At 35.2% G+C, this 27,939-nt stretch overlaps 1 protein-coding gene across 2 annotated transcripts in view; it reads left to right on the forward strand.

The window, feature by feature from the left end:
• The first annotated feature begins 12,024 nt into the window (after positions 1-12,024).
• rab3c (RAB3C, member RAS oncogene family) overlaps positions 12,025-27,939 on the forward strand; it is a 55,628-nt gene continuing 39,713 nt past the window's right edge. The window contains exons 1-2 of one of the 2 annotated variants that reach the window (XM_088629733.1): positions 12,025-12,272; positions 16,608-16,835. In XM_088629733.1, coding sequence (XP_088485859.1) covers positions 12,255-12,272; positions 16,608-16,835 — 246 coding nt within the window. In that variant the 5' untranslated portion in view covers positions 12,025-12,254. Of the gene's footprint in view, positions 12,273-12,741; positions 12,899-16,607; positions 16,836-27,939 lie in introns of those variants that run through there. The other variant, XM_088629732.1, reaches the window with a different exon arrangement.

A 27,939-nucleotide genomic window follows, 5' to 3' on the forward strand; every position in this document is an offset into this window, starting at 1 on the left:
TTGAATATCATAACTGTATATAACTTTATCCCAGCTCTCTTCGGGAATGGCTGACCAGTAGAAGTGAACATTTTAGTTTAAGATGTGAAAACAATCTGTTAGATCAGCCTTCGTAAAAAAATAATTTCACGTAATATTCACACATTAGGTCACAGGTGACATTACGATATAATGGAAAATACTGAATAAACTTTGTATATAACGTATTATATTACCAATCGCGAGCAATTTTGATCGTGTTTTGCATTTATGCTAGAACATACTGTAGCATCCACATGGGGCGCTTTGACGGCTGCTCCGTCCACTTAAGCCATACGCAAGCAAGGCGGACTGGGAACAGCGCCTGAGGGGCGGGACTTGGGGGGGAGTACCCGGACTGTAGATAGGGGGCGGGTACTGTGAGGTGGGCTGGTCCCTGCCGTGTCTGTGTTAGTGTAGGTGCAGCGCTGTGACCCCCTGCCCCTGGGTGTGTACCTTTCCCCGGCTCTGGTTCAGAAATGTGTTGTTCAACCCCCTTTCTTGAGTTCTACGCCTGCTCCATTCTGTACCAAACCCCGTGGTCGTTACAATACATTGCTCAGAAAATTAAACAAAAATCTGTCAAAAAAGATCACCTCACTATTCTGTGAATACAACGTTTGCCAGTCGTGTTATTTTATCAGAGCACAAAAACATGCCTATGTGGTTATTCTAATTAGCGAATTTACAACTTACCACCTCCCGAAACTAGATAAGTTGTACCACAAAAGAAAAATAAAGCACCAAAAAGGATTACCTCTACCAACTCAACACTAAGACAGAAAATCTTTCTAACAGAGTCAAAAATTCAAGTTAGAAGTAAAAGCCTAAAAAGGTTTCTGTTTTAAATGTGCTGCAATAAGGACCCCATTAAGATGTTTAAAATACCTGGATACATCAATACAGAAACCATTCAGTTTGTATTTAAACTGGGATTTGTGAGGCAGGGACACAAGTGGAAATCAAGAGGAAGAACATTTTGGACTGAAATAATCTGTGAAAGCATCTTTCACATCCATGGTTATATACTGTATGTTGGGAGCAGAATGCCCAGCAATTTTGGTAAAGCTCATTACTTGGAATTCTTCAGCATTTGTCTTGGAAAGATCCTTGGGACAATTAGCTACAAGCAAATTAACAAGATGGACCCAGCAGCTTCTCATTTGTAATTTCTCATGTATTAATTAAATACTGTACCAAAGGCACCATTTAGTGTTGTGAAGCGCCTGAAGTAGAAAAGGATTTGTGGAGCCATTGCCTGAATTGTCTTCTGTCTCATTTCCACTGGCTGGAGGTTGGTGATCCACTAAGCCATACGAAGAACTGTTTCTACTCCTGAAGGCTCCATGGTTTGTTTCCAATTAATTTCTGTACTCGCCTGACCTGAAAATGAAGAAACTACACTATCAACTTATCAGGGAGGATTGTGCTTGAATAGTAAACCCACAGAGAAATGGAGATACAGAGTTCGAACAAAAATATTTTTGTACGTGTACGTGTTTTTAGTTTTTATTCATACAAGCAAGCACACAAACCAAAATCTAAAAGAATTACATATATACGACTTTCCAGAGGAGAATGAAATTTCCATTGTGTTCTTCACAAGCAGAGATGATTCACATTCAGTTTGTTTTGTTTTTGGCTGGTGACATTGTCTCTAGAAAATGTTGTTTACAGCTTTGTGTAGCTACTGATTTGTTTTGGAATATCTAAGTCTAGCAATTTGTGATTCAACTGAAATTAAATTTAAAAACAGATGGAGTCTTAAAGTAAATGTATTTAAAAGAACTTGTGTCCTTATTTTAAAATGCAAACATTTAATATTTTAAAATATTACTGAGTGTAATTGAGGACAACATATTATGTGCTGATTTTACAGCATTATGTTCCAGAGACAGTAATAAAAATGTAATGTGTCATTGGGCTCTGTTCTCTAAACTTTATCAACAAATTTGATACATTATACAGTATGTATGACATTGTCTGATGTTAATTAACTTGTGTCAAATTAAAGAACCATGATCTAAAATCAATAGTATCTGTAAAGTACACCAGATGTGTTGTGACTTAGTTATAATATTGGATTATAACTTTCCTATGAAACTTATTGTATTTCTCAATCAACATACTGTATTAGGTCTAACTATCATTTGACCACAGTCAGGTGTATAATTGTTTTGACATAATTATATATAGTTTGGCGTATTAATTTAATATATACCCACACAGTATGCAGCAGGTGTATAACATTATCGTGGATCTGTGTAATAAAAAAAAAAACAATAAAGATATGGATAGGCTGTTTTCATCATTATTATTTATCAATATTACCTTGTTATAGAATGCTGATGGCTTCAGCTGTTTTTTTATTTGATCAAATTAATTAAATAAATCTGTTATCAAAGGCAATTAGATAAATAAAAAACAACCTTTATATGTTGTTAGCACAACCAAATTGGATTTTAAATGGTTATTTTTGTTACATACAGTTTATGATACAGCTTCTTAAACTGTATATGCTTTTATTAATAATTATGAAATTATTCTCCTGGTCATGTCCATAACATTGTTCAGCTGTTCATTCACCAGGGTTTGAGAAACATTTACATTATTAAATGTTTGCTGCATGCAGAAATTAAGCACCAATATTTATTAATAGAAATGTCTCACAATGTCATACTTACAGTGTAGCCATACACCAAATTGTTAACATTAAAGTGTCATTTTTCCTCAGCATAACTTCCAGGTTTGGCCACAGTTTAGAAAAAAAAACTGAAGAGCACAGCTTTTTAATTGCTTGGCACAGCTAGGGTTGAGCCAGCCAGCCCCTCAGCAGCAGAAGAAATTAGGCATTAAGAAGCAGGCAGCCAACAGAAAGCTCTGAGAACTCTCAGTTTCCACTGACACATTGGAGAGTGGGGGATGAGAAAGGGCATGTGACCATCAGTTCTCTTTAACTGCACTTTGCCACTCCTGCTGAGTAGCTGAAGGACCTTGATTGCCCCATACTCCATATACCTGTAGTCCATGTACCTGTAAGAGGGCTCTGACCTTAAGAACTGCACTGAAAATCAGTGCTCTGCCAGCACAGATGTAGTATACAAGATACAATTAATTAAGACCCTTCTGCGACCTTCCCCTCTTCCTGCTGGGTGAACTCACACAGCTTGTTTGTCACAGTTCCTCCACTGCCCACTCGACCTCCATTCTGCGGGCAAGGCACCCCTTTCCTGAGCTGTGTATTGCGGGCAGTCCTGTGGAAAACAATGCTGAAGCAGAAACCAGTTTTCATGTCTGGTGCCTGCCTGGAGTTTTCCATTGAGTGTGAACCATTCTGCTCTTCTGGCGCCTTGCTCCCAGAAGACCACTTGATCATGTTTGCAGCTTCTAGAGGAGGAAACCCTTGATCCATTCATTGGTCCACTTGTACAAAGACATGTGGGAGGCAGACCAATGTGATGTGGCTGATATAATTGCCATGCTGTTCATTTTTGTTCCTTTCTCCTGCTCAGAGGAATCTGAGTGGATGTTTTGTAGAGGACAGGGATAGAGATGCCTCCATCATGGTCGGTAGACCCAGGCCTAGTACGCTTCATCATGAATGCCTTCCAGGTGGAAGACCTCTTAACTCAAGTTCCTCTAGTCACACCCGGGGGTGAGGTGTGCACAAGAATGGATCACCACCTGTAAACAGACTACCAAGTTCTTGTCAGGCCTGGGCAGAATTCCAGGGAAGATACTGGAGACAGTGATACCTGACCAACATTGCCAGTGTACTGGGTCTTCTCTGGTGTTCTTTGTTCAATCAGTCTAGGCTCCACGGCCGAAACGTTGTGTTCTCTTTCTTCTTTTTTTTCAGCATGGAATAAACCTATTACTTGTTCCTATATAACAAAATAATGTCTTTCTGACGATGAAATATGACATATAGATGCATAAAAGTATGTACAACTGATATGGAACACATTTTAATTGTTTTATAGGACCTATAAAACAGCCCAAGGAATAGTGTGACTACTCTGATGCAATGTGTGTCTATAGAAAAAAATTCAAGATGCTTGAAGTTCAGGCTGGTATAGATGAAAGTTCAGTGGGAATGATACCTCTCTACCTCATTATTAAAGCACTCCCGGTCTATCTGCAGCTAATATGGCATATTGCTTGACCCACGGCAGCTCTACATTTACTGGCTTGACATCTTGTAGAATGTGCAACTGTGCAAAATCCACTGATACCATGTGCCTCGGATGGTGCCTAGTGTTTATTGGGAACGGAAACGAAGGTGTGGAATCAAAAGCGGTTGAAAAACTAAGTGGAGGTGTTTTTTTTCACTTTTGAAAGAGACACCACATAATAATTATGGTGAGTCATTGCTATATGCTCAGAAGTGTACAAGTAAACCAACAGACAAGAAAGGAATGTGTAATGCTAATATTATATTCAGTTATCATAGTAGCTTATATATAATAAAAAGAACAAATATATTTTTTCTAAATAACACAAAATGAAAGAACAGATTTTAACTAAGCTGTATTGGTGAAGACAAATTACCCTTTCATTCATGGTAACTTATTCATGCTGATATTATTACATCATAGGAAACACGCATACTGTAATTAATTATATAAACTCATCATTACACCAGGAAGAAAAAGTGTTATGAGCTGCCCTAAAATTATGAAAATAAATAAGATTGTCAAGAAAAAAAGAAAAACATACTATCTGTTTTTGAAAACATGTTCTTACATGATGTTGTTATTTTAGCTTTTTATTTCTCTTTAAATTCTAAAACTAAAAAAATCAAATAAAGGTGTTAATAGACAAAGACAAATATTTGCTTTTAACTTTCTCATATTTTTCTTTGCGGCTGAAAATAATTTTGAAATTGTTCTGAAAAATAAGTATTGCAATACTTTGAAGACTTACTGTATCATATACATATAAAATATTTATGCACATCTCTTAAGCATGCATTAGATAATATTTCATTGAAATCTGAGACACAAACATTTATCCATGGCCATATGCGCTGTATACAATGGAAGAAAAATATTTTCAGTTTAAATGAATACCTAAGCTTGAGAATGTAATTAAATGTGTGACAGATGAAAAATCATATCACATACTAGAAAGCTGTGAAAAATATAAAGGTCAGCAAGAACTCTTTTTTAATATTTCACACACTGACATCACTGTAGAGAAAACAGCATATTAATATGTGCAAATTTTACATTTTTTATATCTGTTACACTCACATGCTGAAGAAAGTGGCTTTTGGGATGCTGATAACCTGGGGCTGGGGAATTTATGTGATGAGTACTAGTAACCCAATGGCATCGAAGGGTTCTTCTTGGCTTGAAGATGACTAGACTCTGTACAGTGCTGTAGGTAAGAGATGGTATACCATCCTCCTGCCAAAAATGAGCCTCTTGTTACTATTTCTTCGTTCACCTCTGGGAAGGTTGTGGATATAAAGTAGGTGCACCTACTATTACTGTTCTGCTTACTGTTGCATTTTGATTGTTATTTTGTGTCTTTCCTTATTGTACAGTCTTGCTCCTTTTAACTGCTTGATTATTGTGACTTTTGAAATCCTCATAACTCGTGCTGAGCACAATGAAAAGTGCTAGGTTATGTCTCTTAGTGTTTGGCCAAGTATGAACTAATCTAGTTGCATTGTGTCAGGTAGTGATAGTCACATCTGGTTCTGAAGGGCTGTCATCTATCAGGTTTAATAGGTCACTTAAAATTCTCGATGAGTAAAGACTTTAAAACAGTGAAACTATAATATGAATAACTTTATTTCATGAAACAATAAAATAAATTAAACTAAATGAATAACTGAGTCAAGTCAAACCATTCAGGGTCCCGGGTGGAATGAGAATCAGAGGACACAGTGGCCCTCCAGAAACAGGAGCGATCTAAGTGTTAAAAATGTAACTCTATTTTCCTTCTGTTCCTAGTTCCCTGTGATTATTCATGTCTTTCTGGTGTGTCTTGTTGTGTAGCCTATTTATTTCCTGCTTCTGCTCTGTCACTCACTCAGCATTGGTGTTCATTTGCCCTGAGACCAGCCTAGCACCAGGTCATTCCTGTCCTTGGCCTTGGCCTTGGCCTTGGCCTGAAGGCATCGGTTTCTATACGGCATTTCCTGAACAGCTGAGCCCGGGCTAACCCCCGTCTCGCCGCTACGCATAGGGTCTTAATCGCTCTCCTGCCTCTCCATGGTTTGTCCTTTCCGACATCCGTGACAAAAAAGTCCCCATATTTATTAATATTTGCCATATAATGTAGCTGTGTCATACTGCTCAAGCATTTCTGTAATTTTATCAATTCCCTCTCCGGTTCTGCATGTCAGGTCTTCAAAAGAAATTGTTCTTGAATCTGATTATTTTCAGTGAATTGGAATAGGATTGTCAAAACTGTAGGTCTACAGCAACACTGTCAGTCATTATGTGTGCAGGAGGTGCAAGAAAAAATCTGTTGTTCACATACTTACCAGTGCCTGAGAGATGAGGTACTGTAACTGCTTGTTAGGAGAGTTGCATTGCTACCACTTGTTTTTATATTTGGTTTCAGAACTTCATCATCTGGTTGCAAATCTCAGAGCTACACAAAACTTTCCACCATTATTGTTTGGATCTTCAAGAGAGAGATTACTACTGCCATTGTGAGCCTGAAGTGAAAATCTTTGATTTGCACAGAAAAGTATGGTTTCTATTATTGGAACCAAAATCTTTTTCTTTCAGCTGTAATCAATATCCTCCAAATGTGCAACATCCATTTATCTCCTAATATGATATGTTGAAAACTCTTAAAGTGCATTATTCCATTTATTCAACTGTTCTGTCACTCTGGAAGTTTGAATCTTCCCATACTGTACCTTATTTTGGCATTTGTGTACAGAAAACAAGTATTACAAAATGAATTTATGCACTGTCAGCCAACCAATTGTATGTTTTTAAAAAGTTAAACTGCAAATGATTTGAGGGACAGAAGGAAATCATAGGGCACTGGTGGTGTTCAACAAGAATGATGCAAATTCATCATCAAACATCATCAAGTATAACTATCTTATTGGTCTAAGTGCTACAGCTGAGTTTAGGTGTCTGCTCATGTTATCCAATTTTCATTATCATATCCAGGCTTGACATTCAACAAAACACTCTACAATCAACAAGTTACTTCATCACTTGTCCCAAAACATCTCTCTCACTACTGAGGAAATGTAGTGCTTATACAGTACAACAGTCAAAGTCACTTGAGTATATCATGATCAGTCATGAATGATCGATTAATCAAAATTGATCAAAATGACACCAAAAACTCTTAAATCAATACTTTAAATGTATATACTATATGTTTAGAAAAATACATGCATAAAGTGACAGGTACAGTATGTTTTCATGCTCATTATCAATTTAAATTCACAATGTATTTTTGAGAAATAGAAAGCTTGCAGTCTACTGTGTTATTTTGTTTTGTTCATTTTAAACAGAAATTTGGTTTTCATTAAACTCTTATAATACACATTTAATTACCCTTTATTCATCCATTTGATCAACAAGTAAGAAATCAGGAAGTGGAAGTGTCTTTTTGTAAGAATTCGATCTGAGTGATCCATCTGTTAGCAGAGAACCGCTTATGCTGTTATTAAACTGTGTGGAAGAGGTTAAATACAGAACCTATCATGGATACATTGGAACAAGGTAGATCTATGCCTTAGACAATATGGATTTAGATAATAGGTACACACAATAAGGGACAATGGAGAGATACAAAAACCAGTAAACATGTTTTATGGAGACATCTGCTAAAAGCCAATACCTCACGAAAAGCCCCTACAAACTCTAGAAGGCACCAATGGCTGGAAATAATCCCAAGATCTAAGAGCTGTGAAATAGATGTGTTAAAGGCCATTTTAATACTGTATGCTGTCCCATCTGCATCATTCAGGTGATAAATACTTCTTACTATTTATTTTAGTTTTTTGGTTAGTTCTGAAACTTAAAATGTCAGTAGTTAGACATTTGGACTGAAACTTCTAATGTTTTTTTTGCTTTGATGGTAATCCAGGGAACAAACTGTTCCAGCAATGTGGTTTTGAATCATTTGAAATTTTGATGAAACAGGTAATTTACTATCATCTGACTAATTGGTCTCTATTTGCAATGCAAGACCAGATGGCTTCTTCATATTAATCTGATTCATTCAAAGCAGAACTCCATCTGGGATACGACATAACAAAAGGCTGTTAAATGTCAGAAAAATGAGGTTAGAACTTGACTTGTCAATACTCTCTTATGTGGTGTAATGTCAGTTCAGTTCATCTGTGTAAAAAGCCTTGCATCATCTTTTCAGTGAAAGTCCAAGTCCATGCAGTAGACAAATAACAAACAACCCATTCAGTCTCAGAAAAAAATACAAATCAAACTAAATCAGGGACATCAAAATAGACAGAAAATCTATCATACTATATGTTTAAAGTATTAATTTTTCTCCATCTTCTGTTAAAAAGCTCTTGTTAGACAAAACAGTCAAAAAATATAAATGTTCTGAGAGCCTTTTGACTGTTGTTTGAGGATCAGATGGTTTTGTTGAATTTTCTTAATCTCCAGTCAATCATGTACTCTATGTATTCTAGAAGAAAACCATATGTGACTAAACCTTAGACCCAGTTGTAAGCACATCCGAACACAAGACCCAAACCATGTGTCCTAGATGTTATTGAAACATCAAGGGAAGGTATAAAATGGGTCTTGTGATCTAGTGGTCATCATCGTACTAACCCTTAAATGACTTTATCTTCTGAAAATACGATCACGGTAATATGATAATTAACCCAAAGCTTAACAACCTGAATTTAAGATAGTGGTGAGGTTGATCTGTGTGAACTCAAGTCAAAACTGCTATGTTTTATTAAAAGGCTGATTTTATTTGGAATAAAAATAATACAAAAAATATTCAGAGATGCAGGCTTACTGACTTACAGTACCTGTTAGCAAGAAATGAGAACACAAACCCCAATATCAGATATATGACTTTCTGTACATGTGTTTTTGAGTCCCAGTCTTATTTGTTAATTGTCAGGAAAACATTTTTTCTATTTCTCTTCATAATACGTTTTACATTTCTCTGCCTGTGCCTCAATTGTGATTAAAATTTCATTGTACAGTATGAATCTTTAAAAGTACTTATAACATATGAATAATTTTCTAGCAATTCTTTTCTTTCTCATTTTTTGGTGTTCATGAGATACAGTATATCATCATGAACTACAGTAACAATGGTGATGGAAATGTATGATAAAGAACTTTTTATGATAGTCAAAAGAAGATTGGCAATAATATATCTCCAGGGAGTTTATCTGTATATAAACTTTACATATGTATAATGAATCTAGAAATAGATACAGTATATTGTCCTAGCATGTTTGAGCATTAGCTGTCCAGAACAATTTTGTCTGTCCACAGAATGAATGCTACTACTTGAAACTAAGACACTTCTTGTGGGATTCAACATTTTCACAAATTAAATCCAAAACCTTTATTCTTCATTTCTGGCTTCAGACAGATTTCCAAAAGGGCACATTTTCCATTGAGCCATTAAAGGAAAGGAGAACTGATTTATATGTTGATTTAGAACCATCTCTAATGGGAGTGCAGCACACAGTATAAAACAACATTCTTAAGCGTTCATATTGCATGCATATGCAGATTTAAAGTAGCAATACACATACATCTGCAATGCAGAAGGACTGACAGACCTAGAATTAGTCACAAAGAATGAAATGTCTCTAAATCTCTAAAAAAATTTTCCATTAAAACAGAATGAAAAAAATAATTTCAAGTTTTAAGACATTGAGGATGTCCAGAAATCTAAATTGATTCATTTCAGTTAATCAAGTTTCCACTTGAGAATCCGTGGGTCTAATTCAGTTTTGAGTTACTGTATGTATGGAAGGACTACGGAGGGAAAACAATATTGATCAATTCTGCTTCACTTTTATATCTAGATATTGCACTCCTCAACAGACAGCAGTTTTCTGTTTCATACATGTACAACTGACAGTGATATTTAAGTGTAATGGCAGACTAATACTGTAGTTCCTTCCCATTTTTTAATAAAAGCTGTACAACTGGGGTTATGAGCCAGGCTTGATATTATGGTTGTAGGGACTGGGACAGGTGCCCTCAACATTTAAGCTCTTGAGAGGCTCTGTAAATCTAAAAGTATCCCAAATTGATTTATCAGACACTTCATACACCAGCTCATACTTCATTCTGTACATTTAGCCTAGCAAAAGGGTTACCACACCAAGACATCTTCCTAATTAATGATAAAGAGGAAGGTTCAGTACCTCAGCCAATGTGGTATTCCAGTATTTAAAACAAAAATTGCTCTATATACTGTACATACAGTACTGTACACTACTGTATGCTAAAATGTTTAATTTGCAGTACTCTTGCCAAGTGATAAACTGTTTAGTATGTTTAACAACAGATGCATGAGTGACTTTATGATAGTATGAAAATTATTTTTTTCCTGATGGTTGTTCAAAGGTCTTGGTTATTTGAGTTTATTGAAGAGAAAAATTAAACATTAACATCAGCCTCAGCAATGAATGTTCTAAGCTTCCTCTTGTGAGCTGTGGGTGGCATGATGGTTATAACTAAGGCATTAAAGCTCTAGGTTCCTCTGTCCAATTCCAGCCTGTTGGTGTGACTTTGCTTAGGCTCCTATGTACTGTATATGTGTGGTTTTGACATGTGCTCTGGTTACCTTCCATAGACAGATAAGCAAGGTTCAGTCAGTGAAGCGGGGGAGTCATAATCAGAGGTTTGTTCCTATTACAAGAAGATATTGCAATGGGTTAAGGCTAAAAATTTAAATCCAATGATGTTATTGTATGTTAAATTATACACTGCACCTGTAAGACCACATTTGAGTTTTTACAATTTTGGTAACCACACAAAAAAACATATTGCAGCTCTGGAATCAGCTATACTGTACCTCCAGGATTAACAGAATGCTAAACTAACTGCGCGTTTGTAGCCTTCAACTGAGAAGACTATGAGGGGTCCTTAGTCAAGTATTTAAAAGCCTCACAGGTGTTGAAAAAGTCAACCCAATGCACTTCAGAATCAGCAGTGAAACATGAACCTGAGGACACAAGTGGACGCTATGTGGACGTGCGTTTTTAAACAGGAGGCTCCTCTTTACGCAAAGGGTTGTGGAAGTATGGAACAAGCCAGCAAGGGCTGGACTAGAGCCTCAAATAAATGAGGTGCTAGAAATCATACAGATTAGACAATCCAAATGGCCTTCTCTGACTTCAGATGGACATGGAATATTACACCATCATTTGTAAGCTTTGGACACAGTAGCTCCATTCATGAACAAGTGTGGAGGAGGGCAGCCCATCTGCTGTCCTTGTGGAAGCTGGAGGGTTTCCCAGGGACACCAGTCAACCTCTCACATGTTTTAGAGAAGTGAAATGAAACCGAAGAAAGCCGTGAAAACCCATGCTATAACAGGTAGGACACACAGGCGCAACACAGGAACTGAAAGCTGGAATCGACTCCAGTCATTGACGTTATAAGAAGCAGTGCTAATCACCTCGCCACCTTAAATTATCAAATAAACCGATAGCTAGGTTTGGTGTAGACCACATGTTTATGTACATTCCAATACGGAATATAAATATTATACACAATAGACCTTTTCAATAATAAAAGAGAGCTACACCGCATTGTACTACCGTTAAATTACAGTAATTGCCTATTTAATATTACGTCCTATACTGTATTGTTTATAAAGTTTTGTAATTGATTAGCATACTTCAGTGATTGTCACTGTGTGACTCAGTCACGCGTACTATTTATTTAGGAAGAAAACAGTACATTTTTAAAAATCTTTATAAAGCTGTTTTTATTCCCCACATTTAATTAATTCCAAACATTTAAGCACCTCCGCTCCAGCCGTCTCCTCTCTCCGTGTTTGCACAGAATGTCTGTCACGCGCCCTCTTCTTTACTCGTGCTGTTGCCGGCGATTGATTTGCTCACAAGAGTCTACTGCAGAGTGCATGTAGACTATTAAAGCATTTGTACGTTTTCACTAAGTATCACCAAAATCCTTATGTTTAATTGTAGAAAGGACATATACAATCGTGAAAGTGGTCTACAGAACGCTGCCAATAAATACAGCACCGCTCATCTTCACTTATAACCACACATGGAACTATACGGAAAGGTAAGGCATAATCTGCATATGGAAAACTAACTATAAACTGCATGCATAAGTAAAAGTTCATTCGTTTTTTTTGTACGAAGAAAAAAAATCTGTCACCACTTCTGTAGAAAAGTCATGCTGTTAAAATAAGGGTATGTCTTTACATTAGAATGCTTCAACAAATGTAATTGGTTTACGCCTTTTTGATGTACAGGTTTAGGAAAAAATAAGAATATTTTTTTATTAAATTAGTCCGCCAGATACAAATACGATTTATTAGAAATATGGCTCCGTTCATTAAGATAAAGCTCTTCCATGGCTCCAAATCTACCTGGCAATTATCAATGCATTGCATGCCGAATAATGTAGTTTTACCCAAACTAGTAATTGTGCAGAGCGTTGCTTGTCATTTGAGCTAAAAGACTACAAACCCCATAGAACATCTGTTAATGAAATGTTCCTGGTGCGTGCGCACGCGACTAAGCGCGTGCCCGTTGGGATTGTGAGGAGAGGACAGTTCCAGTGCTGATTTGCAGAGGTTAGGGAGGTATTGGGAGAGCATCCTTGGAGTGTTAATAATAGCATTATTACAGAATCCAGAGATCACTAAAGTCATTGGCAACATGAGACACGAAGCACCTATGCAGGTCTGTACATTTCGCATGTATGTTTAAAAACATATTAACGACTATGTAAGTTTTTTTAAAGGTTTTGTTTGTTTTTCTTATTTGTAATGGGTAGAATCCGTAGCACACAAAAATCCAAAATTAATTACCACTAATTTATTACCCTTTATATGTGTAGGGGGTGGTAAGTAATAGAAAGTATAAACAAGCCAACGAAAGGCATATTCTTACGACGTGCAAGTCCATAGCTCCTGTTGTAATGCCATTTCAACGTCGTTTTATGCCGGAATAACGTTTAATGAATGTAATGACGATAATTATTGAAATCGTTGTAAACTAAACCAAATGATATATAAACAACACGATTTTAAATGATGCATGTATTTTTCTGTATTTATTTGGATGGGGTGGGGGTGAGATGATATGATTTGCCTATTTTATATAAGCAGAAACGACCCGCAAAAATGGGGAACCGCATGTAGAGCAATTAAATCGGATGTTGACATTTACACGAAGACTTCATATATTCTGTAAGAATATTTATGGTACAATTCCAACCTTCAATTCTTATTCAATTGATGGTCGTAAAACATTGAAAGATTTCTGTGTGAAATACGATCAGTTATTTCATTAGTTTTATTCTTTTCTGAAATTGAAAGTACAATTTAATTAATATTGCAAATACTTCCAAGCCTTTTAAAATGAATGTTTCACGTTACAAATCTCATAGTTTGTATGTCGCGTTTTCTATATTGTATTACAAAATCTATAACAATTCAAATACACTGGGTTATACAGTATGTTTATTGAATATTTTAGGAGTAACATTTGAATGATAGATTGGGGGATGCTCAATTTCGATACTGAAACTTAAAAATTATAGACAGATCCTGAATCAAGTCTCTGAGTGATGTCCAGATGTCACCTTAATGTGGGATATTAAATGCTACACTTAGTAGCTACTTAACAAAATTGTTATGAAAGGTGAAGTACTGGTTTCTTTTGTAGACTACTCTACTTTTCACTGAATGACAATGCATTTTGACTTAAAACTGGTACTTCTTAAACCATCAGATTTGTCTGTTGATCCAGCTATCTGTTTACAGATTGTGATTGTGATATTGTCAGGCTCGTTGGTGATAACATTGAGAGCTACTTCTGCTGGGGTGCATCCAATTTTTGGAATCTGGGTAGCTTACAGTCATATGAGTGGATTCAGTATTTAAAGCAGAATATTTGCATATCACTTGAATAACTTTATCATAGCTCATTGTCTTCTGTAAGCAATTTGACTAATCACATATAACAAAATGTGCCAGGGCTTTGCATACTGTCAATCTGAGTAAATTGTAAAATATTTTACCTGCATTAATGTGGTCTTACAACAATGTTTAAAACACAAAAAAATACATATAAAATCAAATATACAGAAGATGACTACAATCCAGCAGAGCAAATATTACAGGAGTCGTTTATTTTTATACAGCACTCTTCATATCAAAGCATCCCAAAATGCCGCATAGAGATAAAGCTGAAAAACAGCAACTGCAAAAAAAATAATGAAATTGAATAAAACCATGTTCAAATAAAAATGTTTTCACCTTTTTTTAAAATATTTCATGCTTCCTGCCTGACTAATATCAAGTGCAATAGAATTCTATTGATGGGAAGCATTTCAGTAAACAATTGTAGCTCCACCTGATTTCAGGTGGGGATTCTGTAACAACAGGAAAGTCAGCGTTTGCAGACCTCAGAGAACATACAGGAATATATGAAACAAGTAGCTCCTAAAATGTGTGTTCTCAAGCATTAAGAGTTTTAACTACTGCATTTTTTAAAATGTGAATATATGGGTAACCAGTGTAAATATTACAACTATATTTAATATATGAAAACTGGTCCAATTTCTGATTGTGTCTAGTTTTTTTTAAAAAACACCTCTCACAGCTGCTTTTTGAACAAATTCTGAACAAATTTAGTAAAGGGTAGACCAGCAAATGAAGAGTTGCAGTAATCCATCCAGGAAGTTATGAACGTGTATATCCGTATCTCTATGGCTCTCTGATCCAGCACTGCTATTTTATTGACAAGATCAGACTCTAACATCAGAGATGAAAAAAAATTCCAACTGAAATTTTGTACGTTCTGTTTCTAAAGATGTGGCAGAAAAATTGTTACATTGGCTCAGTTCAGCAAATAATTAAGCTGTTTACTGTAGATAATCGAGAGTCCAGGTGGCATAAAAAAAAACAAAAACAGAACACCCTGAGGCCTGTGATGACTGGAGTTTTTATCCTCAGTGTGCACACCTGGTTTCAATTTATTACACAGTATTAACACAGGGAAATGTCATTAGATTGTCATTGGATGACACTTCTAGGTCAACATTTCTGACATCTGGTCAGCCATTTGTCCTGGTCTTCATTCAGTATGTGTAAACTATTGACTAACATTTGTGGAGATACTGTATGTTTACAGGCCACCTGACCTGTTAGCTCTTTAGAACTAAAAGAAATTGAGAGGTTAGCCCTCCCCAGTAAGGAAGCAAGGATCTGTTCACATTCTTAGTTTTGTTGATAAAATGCAGTTCAATTAAATGATGACAGTCATGTCTTCTGATTTGGGAATATATATAAATACATGTTTTTTTGTGGACTCTACACTCCATTGTCCAGAAAGTTGTCAACTGAGCTACATGAACACTCTTATCAGACCTGCATTTTGATTTTAAAATTTGCAGGTTCACCTTATGTTGGATTCTCTGACATGATACATTATTTAGAAATGGACAAATTTTATTTGCAGCCATGTTTGTCTGTATTGGAGCATGCATAATTTAATGATCCAGTCCAAAGGGTTTTTTTTCATTAGCAACCATTTTATTTGACACATGTGCCCTTACCTTAGTGAATTACTTTTTTTTTGATAATGAATGGATAAATTCCAAATAATCTGAACCAGAAATTAGAATGGAAAATTTAGTGACCAGTATTAAATTCTGAGCCATTACACATGCAAAAGGTAGAACTATAATTGTAATTAGAAATATTGTCTAGTCTTTAGCATTGCTTTGGTAAAACGTGTCTTGGGCACATTTAATTACAGCATACAGATTTCAGCAATATTGAAAATCAAGCTGCAGCTTAAGTATGTGATTTATGATTAACTACAGCACATATCCAGTATTTTAGGATTGTGTCTTTGAATGCTGTTTGGTAAAACTAATTGGATTTTGTATATACTCTCAAACATTTGCAACTTGCTTTTTCAACTCTATAAATATGTTATCTACCTTGTAATTTATGGTGTAGCCAGTGAAGGTCTTTCTAAATGCATGTTTATATCTCAATGTAAAACACTGGCATGGCTGATGTAATGTTTCCCATTCTGAATATACAGATGTTTTATTTAATAAAACAGGCACTCTAGAATTTGATTACTGTGGTCTAGCATCAGAATTGTTTTTCTGAAGCTATGAAATTTACATTTTGAATAAAATAAGGTTTGACACAGTGAAAGAAGGACAGAAAATGGAAAATGTCATTCTGAAAATAAAGTTAAACACAGGAAAGATATTTAAGTATAACTTTACATACTTTTATGCTAACAATAAGCATTTCCTAAATTTGCACTGGCATAATGGAGTATGCTCAGAAAACTACTATGTAAGGGATGTGTGTGATTTTTGGACAGCAGACATTTATTCATGTGTTTTCTTTTCATTTTACAGATGGCTGCTGCCCAAGATGCTAAATTTGGCCAGAAGGAGACATCTGACCAGAACTTTGATTACATGTTTAAACTGCTTATCATTGGCAATAGCAGTGTGGGAAAAACCTCTTTTCTTTTCCGCTACGCTGATGACTCTTTCACCTCTGCCTTTGTCAGCACTGTGGGTATTGATTTCAAAGTGAAAACTGTCTATAAGAATGACAAAAGGATTAAACTGCAAATCTGGGTAAGTTAACAAACTGGACTATATTCAAGATCAGCCTACTTATCGAAAGGTGCAGAGGTAGAGAGGTCTCTCAGATCCTCATTAACATTTCAATATTCAATATTAGTGAAATGAAGGGTATGTGAAGATGCTGGAGCAAATATACTCATGTTGATGGTCTTATTAAATATGAAAGCTTTATATGGTGCACAGACAAAATGGCACACTCTATATTAAACAATGAATCAGCAGTGATCTATTGAAAGTTATTAAGATTGGAAAATGAATTTAATCTCAAATGTGCCCTTCATTTCAGTTTGGTTCTTCCAAAAAACAGAGGCAAATGAGATTTTGTATTCTGTAAGGCTTTTGAGGAATTGGTAACTGAAGGCATGTGTACTGTACTTACATGCTTTTATTTCCATTTAATATATATATATATCATTTATGAATAAAATCTGAATCAAATGCTAATGGTTTGAAGAGTATACTGAATATATTATAATGTAAGTCTAAATGGAGAAAGTTGACTTTTATAGTAAATACAAAGTATGATCCTTTTAAAAAGTGAAATACAGAATAAAAAGAATGTTAGTTATTAATTGGAAAGTAAAATTTTAGGATAACTGTATTCAATCAGAAAAGTGAATGAAATATCTAGAATCTGTAGAGGAACACATCTAGTCGGTATTTTATGCTATTAGATTTTGTCTGAGAATTGAAGCCAATTAGAGATGGGCAGTCTTGGATTTCAGAAATACATGTATAATTACAGTATAATATACAGTATACTATAAAATCAAGTATAAGAATATACTATAATTTATACTAAACATATTATAAATTACTCAATCAGTTTTTTCTCTTGAACTTTATTGAGGTCTTGTTTGAGAGAGTGATTTTTACAGTATGAGTGAATCTCATACTCAGCCCTCTTTCCCAAAGCAAGAATCCCTTGAATCAATAGCTGACTGAAGCTCAGAAAAAGTTCTCAATAACGATACAAATGCTGCCAATTTTTATGAAGTCATTCATTTAAAGGAATGTCACAGAGATAAGAGGCCAGTTGAAGTGTTTTTTTTCATGAACCTTTTAAAATACTGAAATTTAATGGAAGGCCAGCTATGTCCAAGAGCTCTGAATGGGTGTCTCTAGAGACAGAGAGAGTTCCTTTTCATTTGCAGTGTGGAGTGAGGGGTGATGCAACCAGGGAACAGTTTATCATGAAACTCAAAAATCAATAAATCAATCAATTTTTAATGAAACTCCCATCTATTATTAATGTTAAGGAAGACGTTAAGGAAGAAGTACAAGTTGGTTGTCATGTTATAAATAGAAAAAAAAAGAGTACAATGTGTGAAAGTGTGAAAGAGAAAGATAGATGGGGGTGGAGCAAACAAAAGATAAAAGAAGGGAAAGTGGGGATCAGGTGGTTAAATGGAGGATGATTAGATGGCAGTGTGAGGAACTGATTATAGATTGAGGTGTGAAAGGCAGCAAGTCAAAATTTGGGGGTTCCCCAATCCTGATTCTGGGGACCAGAACACTGTTGGTTTTTGTTCCACCTGAGCAATAAATATAATAATAAAACCCCCAAACAGGCTTAATTCCAACTCTTTAATTTTCAGTAAAAAAGGAGATTACCTATTGCCTATTGCATTTCTTAAGTAACTTAAAAATCTGTAACCTTTTGAGTAAACAAAAAAACTGCAAGGGTTATAGTTAAGTAATTTATTGGTTTCATGAAGGATTAATTGAAGTAAAGAGCTCAGATGCAGATGATGATACTGAGGACAAACAGAGCAGTCAGTGCGGTCATGATCCTGGCTACTCAGAGATGAAACTCGAAATACAGTAATTGGAGAGTCGTTTCCCTGATGGAAATGGTGAAGCACTACACTAAACGTAATGAGTGACTGGCCAAGCGTGATGCCCTCTAGGTGATCCTGAAGTGGCCAGATGGACCAAGAGTGTGTGTGCTGTTGGAAGTATGTGCAGTTTCTCTAACAACATAAAGTGCCTGGTCTGGTTGATAGTTGTGGACAGTTTAGAAAAGGAAAAGAGTTCTGGCAGAAAATGGTTTCCACTGAAGTGACATTCTGTGAACCAAAGAAGAACACTGGTGGGATGTGGTTGTGCGTGTGGACATTCTTCCTGTGGCTTCTATAGTGAAGTTTTTTTTTTTCTCAGTGGTGTGCGAGGGATATCCCCTGCCAATGTAAACTCAACATATTTAGGGCTTTGTGTAGAATGTCAGACTCAATGCTGCAGAAATGCTGAACCCTGGAGGAGCTGTGAAAAAGTAAGGGAGGTTTTATGCTTTCCATTAAAATGTTTCTAATTATATTTATTTCATTTTACAAGCTCTTGACCGTATTCTGTGCAGGTGTCTTTGAATCTTGGTGAAAGGGCAAACAGAGCACCCAGCGTGATCATGATCAACATTATTGCCTTGGAAAGCAATCTGATCCTTACTACTCAGACATGGAACTTGAAGCAATTGAACAGCTGGTCATTGATTATGCTGAGACCTTTTCTGTTGACTGTTTCTAAACTTATAAACCAAACCAATTAACAGAGATGTGTTAGTAAAGCAATTTAACGAAAATGGCATAAAAAGAAATAAATGCGTTTAATTGTAGGCCTACCTTTACTAGAGTAATTCTTGTTCCTTTCAGTGGTACTGTAGTTAATTAGGAATATAAAGAATAATTTAAGAACTTACAAAATACTAAATGTGTACACAGGCACAACACGTTTATATTTTATTCTGTGGTGTGTTATGTTTTCAGGCACATTTGTGCACAATATTTTATGTCCAGAGATACAAAATTAATAAACTGGTCTAAACGTTAGAAACATTTTACTTCAGTGAAAAGAGATGTGTGCTGCAAAATTTTTGAAGCATTGTTTTCACTGCAGTCCAGGGAAATCCTTGTTAAACTTTCATTAAAGTACTTGATCTTTTATGTACAATATGTAAGATTGTCACCATAAAATTAACCCTTTTCTTCATCATATGCTTTATACCGAATATATAATTCCCATTGGCTGGCTTTTTATTAAATTTTAAGATTATCCCAGATAACCTTAAAATTGAATGATAACATTATTATTATTAGATACAGTAACATTATTTCTCAATGACTGCAGGAGACTTACTGTGGCTGATATTGCACCAGGCATTAACAAGCAACGCTCACACTGAGTTGCATCAGCCTATGATTTCACAAGTGAGTGAACCCCTCCCCCAATACACACACATGGAAAAAGAAGAAAAGGAAATAAATTAGCATTATTTATAGAATTTTATTTTTTGTATACCTTCTCTTTGTGGTGTAGTGTGTACTATGCTTTAATGACTATCTAAAGGAAAACAATTAAAAAGAGAATATAAGATTGTGTTGTATATTCATATATTTTTATGTCTTACAAAGCGTTATTGAATTGAAAATTGTATCTTCAAAGTTAATGATGTTTCAGATGACCTTGGGCATCACCAAAACACAACTCAGATGAAAAGATGGCATCCGATAATTATAGGTGTTTGAGGAGATCTATTCAGTATTTAGGTGTAGTGAAATTTGGTTTAATACGCCTGTCTGAAGACCAGCCCCTGGAAGTAGGACAAGGAGTCTCAGACCCCCAATCAGAGTGAGGGTTTAACCAAGGGGAAGCTACCTATACAAAGGTGGATGAGCTGCGATGTGTGAGGTGAAATATGAAAAGAGAGAGTTTGTGTAATAAATATACTGTTGTTTGAGAAATGAAACCGGGAATGAATATGATTTTCAACATCTAGGGGAAAACACTTGGTTGTCATCATCCCTCCTGAACATTAGCTAAGATCTTCCATTTCTGAGTAACTTGTCAGTGGATGCTAATTTTTACTGACTCATTGTACTCTTTCTATGAGACTCTAAAAAAAATTATAAAACCGTCTGTCCTGTACAGTCATGACAGAGTTGCAAGTACCCTACAAAGTGATGCCATAAAGTGAATTATTATTTAAGTCTTACAGCAATGTTTAGTTCACTAATGTAAGAATTGTTTAAATTATATATTTCTCCCTGCCGAAATATGTGAGGAAATATTAATACAGCATTTACTATTTAAATCATATAATTAACCTTTATGTTCTGTATACGGCGTTGGAAACATTCAGATATGATTTGTAGGATAATTAAAGTCCTCATGAGTTTCTGATAAATTACTGCTATTTTGAATAAAAGCCCCAATAAAGCATTTTAAACATTTTGAAGTTGCATCTTTAAAGGGTTTTAATGTAATTTAGATAAACTGGACTCAGCATTTCCACAAAGAACAATTAATCACTTGCAGATAAAAGCTGAAATGCCATATGCTCCTGAATGGGTAGCATAATGAACTGCATATATAAAATGCAATGTCATTGACTTTTGGTTTGTTTAATGAAGAGATTTTTGGGGGTTGAGGTAATTCAATTAGGCCGTATTTCATTATTTCAATATTTTGTGTAATAATTAATGTCAAAAGCATTCACAAACATGCAAGGTATACAGTACATACTAGCAGAAATTATCTGTCATTCTTATAATTAGCACATTGTATATTGATATGCCAGAAATTTGGGATCAATTTTTGTATTGATTCTTCAGGATTCTTTGATTCTTTTAATGCAGGCATTTTATTTAAAAACATTTAAAACAAAATGGTGACAAAATCATAAATTATATCGAAATAGAACTCCAGGGATAGCCTGGATTTACAGTACAACAGATAAGTCATGCTTAATTAAGAGGTCTTTGAAAATGCATTTGTGCTAATTGTGTTACTGAAGATATAGTTTGGTATATTTTGATGTATAAAATTTAAAAGAAAGTTTCTCAAGGTTCTCTTGTAGGCATTCAAGGAGGTGCTTAGAAAACTGAAAATAGAAAATAGAAAATTGAGGTGGTGTAATTAGCAATGGGTATCACAGGGATTTGTATTAAGACTTCTGCTTTTCCTAATTTATATTAATGACTTCTTCTGACACAGTAAACTTGTGAAGTTTACAGATGATACCAAAACAGAATGAATGTGAGACTGAAGCTCCAAAGAAAAAATTTTAAAAATCCAGGTATAATTTAAAACTGGTCAGCCAACATGCAGACAACATATGTAGCAATATTGGCAAGTATAGTGTTAAACTATCCAATTAACATTGCGTAAATGCTGAGGTGAATGGAATTCTTATGAGAAATACTTAGTTGGCATTTATGTTGACACATCATTTATATCTTCTAGACAATGTGTGGAAGCAGTAAAAAAGGCAAATGTAAAGCTAATTAAATGACATAAGTAACAATCTATTCCATTATTTAGTCCTTAATGCATAAGACCTCAAGATTTATCTGTTAGGTAGACCAATGATAGGATATCTGTTTGGTCCATAGATGACATAGATATTGTTGCAATGCTTTGGAAAATATGTTAAGGACCTGAGAGCTCAAGCTTATTCATTAAATGTTAATAGCTTCTGTCTATTCCTGCAGTTTCAAAGCTATTGAAATTATAGATTTTGCTTCAGTAATGAATAGAAGTTTAAGCTATTATTTTCCGTCACATATACAAAATAAAAAATGAGGTGACAAAAGATGTAATTTCAATACCAACCAAGTGAGGAAAATCTAGCTTTAATGATTTTGAAACATGACCCTGCAAGAGACCCGTACTTTATTTAAGACGCATTTTTAAAGTTATTTTGTAATTACATGTTATCATGAAACTGAAGTGCATGATGTGTTGAAATGCAAAGTAGAAAGCAGAAAAAGAGGCAAAGAAAATGCTGCATTTCTAAATATTTCAGTACGTAAATAATACCTAAAATATAACTTTCATTAATAATTCATGAAAAGTATTATTCCAAACACCTGTAATTATTTAATATAAACTTGCACGTCTTCTGTGAAGTAGAATTTAAGAATAGATTAATAGAACTGCAGTGTACTTTCAATCCACAGACCGTATTACTGTTTTAAAACTATTGACAAATCAGTCTTGAAGTGAAAGATGATTATATTGACTAATATTATGAGTCACCCTTCATTTGCATTTGATTAAAAAGGCAGTGCACTTTCTGAATTAGATTATAATTTAAGAGATGACAGTTTTCATGTTAAGGGAAAATGTTTATGATTTGTACGTACTGTATATACAGTGTAAACTCTTGCACTTCTATAGGAAAACAGCATTGTTTTTTTCTCCTTCAAAAATGTTGACCAAGATTGTATTTACTTCACAGCTGCCATTAATGATTTCATGTGATTTACAAAAAGTGATATTTTAGAATTCGTCATCACTGGAAAAGTGCATGTTAGTTCTATCTGTCATAGCTAAATACATCACATATGCAGTATTATATAGAACAGAACAATTCCAAAATGCAATCTAATTATTTAATATAGTTTACATGTAACATATAAAGGGAAAAATACACAAATGTTGTTTTCCTCTTGTAAAGTGCCATCAATAGCTTTATGTGTTGCTGCCTAAATATAATTTAAATGTCTCAGAAACGGTTGACCGTGCAGTACATGCCAGTACATGTTATTATTAAATGCATGGTTTTGCAGATATGTTGAAAAAAACAAACAAAAAAATTATCTTCAGCAATGTACAGTATTGGTGCTATACGAAACAAAACAAATACCAGTTTCTTACTGCTTGTCTTGTATTTGCTCCTCCAACAATAAATGATCAAAGCAATACACAAAGAAGTGGATTCTGAAAATGTGTGCATTATGAAGTTACTAACCAAATAGATTGGACCTGTTTTTCAGACAAGGAACTGTGAATAAATAAGTGCTGTCAGCAGTTGCTGCCATGGTACCTCAGAAAAGAACAGAACATGTCTCCATAGACTGCATCGTGTTGACTAGCTGTCTGCATGCTCTTTTTGCTCTAGTGCTTGAAGTTTTGACTCATTGCCTTAGTCAGTTTTTTTCCTGTTAGTTCAAAATGCATGTCAGGACATGCAAAAATGTAAATCAATATGGGGCTAATCTAGATTGTGAGTACAGATTGCTAGCAAGAACATTATTCTTGAAGATTCTCTTTGCTTTTAGATCAGCTCCTTGGCCTTCATTGTGAAAGAAGAGCCTGCTTCCTTCTTATTTCATCATTTACATGCACTGCAATTTTATAGTACATTTTTCTTTGGCCTTTTTGAAAACAGGGTGTGTTGTGACGAAAGGGAGATCTAAAATGTTCTTCCCTGACAAAGTAATGGTACCTACAATATACAGTACTATACTGTATATCTTATGTGTACTGGTAGTCTGTACTTGTACATTAATGTGTTTATAAGCATACAGCAGCTGCTGTGCAAATTTTGAGGAGTCAGTTATAAATTTGGTTACTTGTGCCATTTTCTCTGAAGCTAAATGATTACTGAATTGTCAGTACAGCAGAGTAAGAAATGAGAACAGATAGTTGATAATATTTTCCTGAAAATAATTTTACAATATTTTTAGCAGTACATAGCTAGTTCAGAAATTTCATAAAAGCCTAATGTTATGAATGACCTGGTTCTGTCAAGAACAATATGAAGGCTAATTATTTACATTCTGCTGGAGTCCATAGGCTGTGATCCAGTAGTCGAGAGAAGAAATGCCCATGTGTAAATGCCCTATGGAGTACACAGGCTGGAATGTGGCATAATACAATAAACCTGTTATTATAAACAGCCTGCTAAATAAATTAATATTATACCTGTTATTAAACGACAAAGAAATGTTCAGTACATGAACAAACGGGGAAGACTGAGGCAAATAGTAATTTCACCCTTCTAAAACAGTAGGTAGGTTGCATGGTGTATGGGCTATTATCAATGAAAAATAACGGATTAAAATAACGGATACATAAATATTGTTGCTCTGCGAACGTGAGTAGCAGATACAGTAGCAAGGGTTAGGGTTCATGTGTGTGCTATGCAGGCACAGACAAGGTATGAATTGAATCCTGGATTAAATTCAGCTTCTGATAGCTGCTGCCACACAGGCTGGATAAAGTACAGTAAACTGGCTTTGAAATGCCACACTTTGAAAACACACAGAGTTTAAGTATTTGTAATTAAAGGTTTATTTTTTTTCCTATAGCATGTTGTCAAGCATGGGAAAACGATGTACTGTGGAATAGATGAGAATCATTAAAAAGAGGTAATCCTGCATAAAATATTTATTTGTACTGTAGCTTTTTGCCTCATTATTCTTTTTTGTTGTAGAACAAATAAATTATTCTAAATGTATTTACAGTATATCAACTGCAACCGAGCTTGAATATAACACAGAAGAGTATGAACCTCATTAAAGTGGTGGACATAAATACTGTTATCAGACTCTGTAACACTGGTGTAAATTCATATTGTTTCCTATGAATTTGCAATTTCAATTTACTGTCCATCACGTTTTTCTCAGTGCAGCCTTGAGAAAGTCATAAATCTTGACTGTGTGGATGATGAGGCCTTGCTGCTTAGATGTACTATATGTAGAATTACATCACATGTTAAGAATTACAACGCCATACCATGAAAAGTATTGCACGGTTTTCACATTTTGTTTTTTTAAAGTCTTCAGTCATGACACAGCAGCTAATGTTGATTACACAACCTACTCCACACATTCAAAGTAAAAAAAAAGAAAGAAATTGATAATTACTCTGAAAGAAAAATGGAACAGTCATGATTGCACAGGTTATGATTTCAGAATTAAATACACCTCCCTCTATATGGCTTCTCAGTCAGGTAGTGAATTTCAAGCACAAAATGTAACTATGGAGACCAAGCACCTCATAACGCAGATCCAGGATAAAGCTATATAAAGGCAAAGTGAATAAATGACCTTAAATATCTCTTTGAGCATTGTGAAGTATATCATTAGTGCAAATAGGAGAATGGTGAAATAGGTCCTTACTGCTAATAGATCAAATAGTGCAAGGCATGAAAACGCAGCCTAGGTTAGGATCGCCCTCCAAACTGAGAAACCAGTCATAGACAAATCTGGTTATGGGTACTACTGTGAGGCCAACAGTGACTTTGAAAGAGTTGCAGAGTTCAATGGCTGAAATGGAAGAAAATGTCAATTGGTCAAAAATATCCTTGTCAGTCCATAAGCGAAGCTGGTTCGGAACTAAAAAGAGATCATTCCATGATGATCTAAATGATCCTGCAAATATGTGGCAAAATATGTGGTTTTTGTGGACAGAAAATGAAACTCTCTGGTCTATATCGAAAGCATTACTGTACATCTGACACAAACCCAACATGGAGCATCACTCATTCAACAACTTAAGTACTACTGAGCAGGTTGGAGGCAGCATTATGTTGTAGTTCTTTTGCTCAGCGATTGGGAAGCTTGTCAAGACATACATGTACAGGATAATAGAGCAAAGCACATGTACAGTAAATCCTTGTGTAAAACCCTCTTAATATCCTTTCGAAGAAAATTCTTCACTCAGGTTAGGTGTGGTTCGGCAGAGTCCTTCATTCATGCGCATGGAGAGCATACAATCATACAAATATGAGAGCAGTCTCTGAATGATTATGTCAAAGGAAATGGATTTTATACAGCAAGCTCATGGTAACATAGTGTGTTTCTCATACAGATACTTCTTTGTATCTGACCACATTGTTAAGAAATGAAAATTCTCCTTTTATTCTTTTATTAGCTTTATAAAGGAAGAATACAAATACAATGTGTGAAGTTTAAACATTCTGTGGTTATACAGTACCATTAGTATCAAAAAGATCAAATGATATGCCTACAATTTATTCTGTATTACTATCACTAGGCAGAAAAAAACATATTATCAAGAACAAATAGTTACTCTCTTGTACACTTAAAAGGTAAATGCTAAAATTCTTCCTCAATCCAAATCTGGGACAAAGATTTATCATTCAGCCAAAGCACAACACCAGAGCCTGGAATGGCTTAAAAATTAGAAAGTGAAAGTACTTGAGTGGTTCAGCCCTGACCTGAATCCTATATAAAATCTGTGAAAAAATTGAAAACTCCTAATCCTAAAACTAACCCTACCCCTTAAGTGTTCCCCAAGCAACTTGAGAGAGGTTTTGCACCAAATTGCACCAAGCCAGTGTACAAAGCTGGCATAGACTTACCCAAAAAGACTTGCTGTTGAAGTTGTCAAGGTGTTTCCACCAAATACCGAGTTCACAAGTTGAAATCACATGAAGTCATTGTATTTCAATTTTTTTATCTTACTCTCAGAAGTCTTCAGTTTACGCATTCATGTTTTGAATAAATTGATTTTTTAATGTGTATGCATCAGTTTGAATGTGTATGCATCACAAAACACCATAGTAGGGGTCTGAATACTTGCATGCACTACTGTATACTGTATGATGGAGGTAAGATTAGGTGAGATACTCCATTTGATCTGGTTATCAACTGAAAGCCAAAATCCAGTTCTCATCTGAACAAGTAACTCCCTTGACCTATGTCCTATTTAATGATGTTGGAGTTGTAGAATTATTTGTCTAGTTTTGTCTATCTATGAAATAGTCAGTAAACAGTGAGAAATTCCCATTGCTTACAAACAAATGACAGTATTCTGACAGCACTACTGCAATTAAGACAAACCTGTATAAGGGTCTATCTACCAGAGTTACCAGGTTTACCAGGCTTGCTGTATGTGTTGTAGACATGGACAATGACAAGGCACTGAATGACAGGCTTTATGTTTTTGATCAGTGTTTTCTGAGACACATTCTGTACTTGTACTCAGGAAATAAGTCACTCCCTGGCAGCGCTCCAGTGTGAGAATCAGAACAAGTGATTTTGTTGATCAGGTCATGGTATCAGATCAGATACAGCAAAGGACCAAAGGGGTATATGATTTGGCAGGGGTCTACAGACACCCAAGAGGCTGGCCAAGAACTATCTGGCATCAAGCCATTGAGGATGATTAATTGTCTCCTAAAGTGAGCCTGGAGATGTGCACAGGACTAGACTTACCTATAACAGCTCACTGAGGTTACTGTACTCCACACAGAAGCTGACTAGCAATAAGGTAGAAAGTGTCCTGAAGACATCCTGAAACAATACATGGACACCTTACTGTATGTGCTGAAACTCATATACTTTAA

The sequence above is a fragment of the Lepisosteus platostomus genome, chromosome 4, assembly GCF_059453375.1.
Source record: "Lepisosteus platostomus isolate fLepPlt1 chromosome 4, fLepPlt1.hap1, whole genome shotgun sequence".
NCBI lineage: Eukaryota > Metazoa > Chordata > Actinopteri > Semionotiformes > Lepisosteidae > Lepisosteus > Lepisosteus platostomus.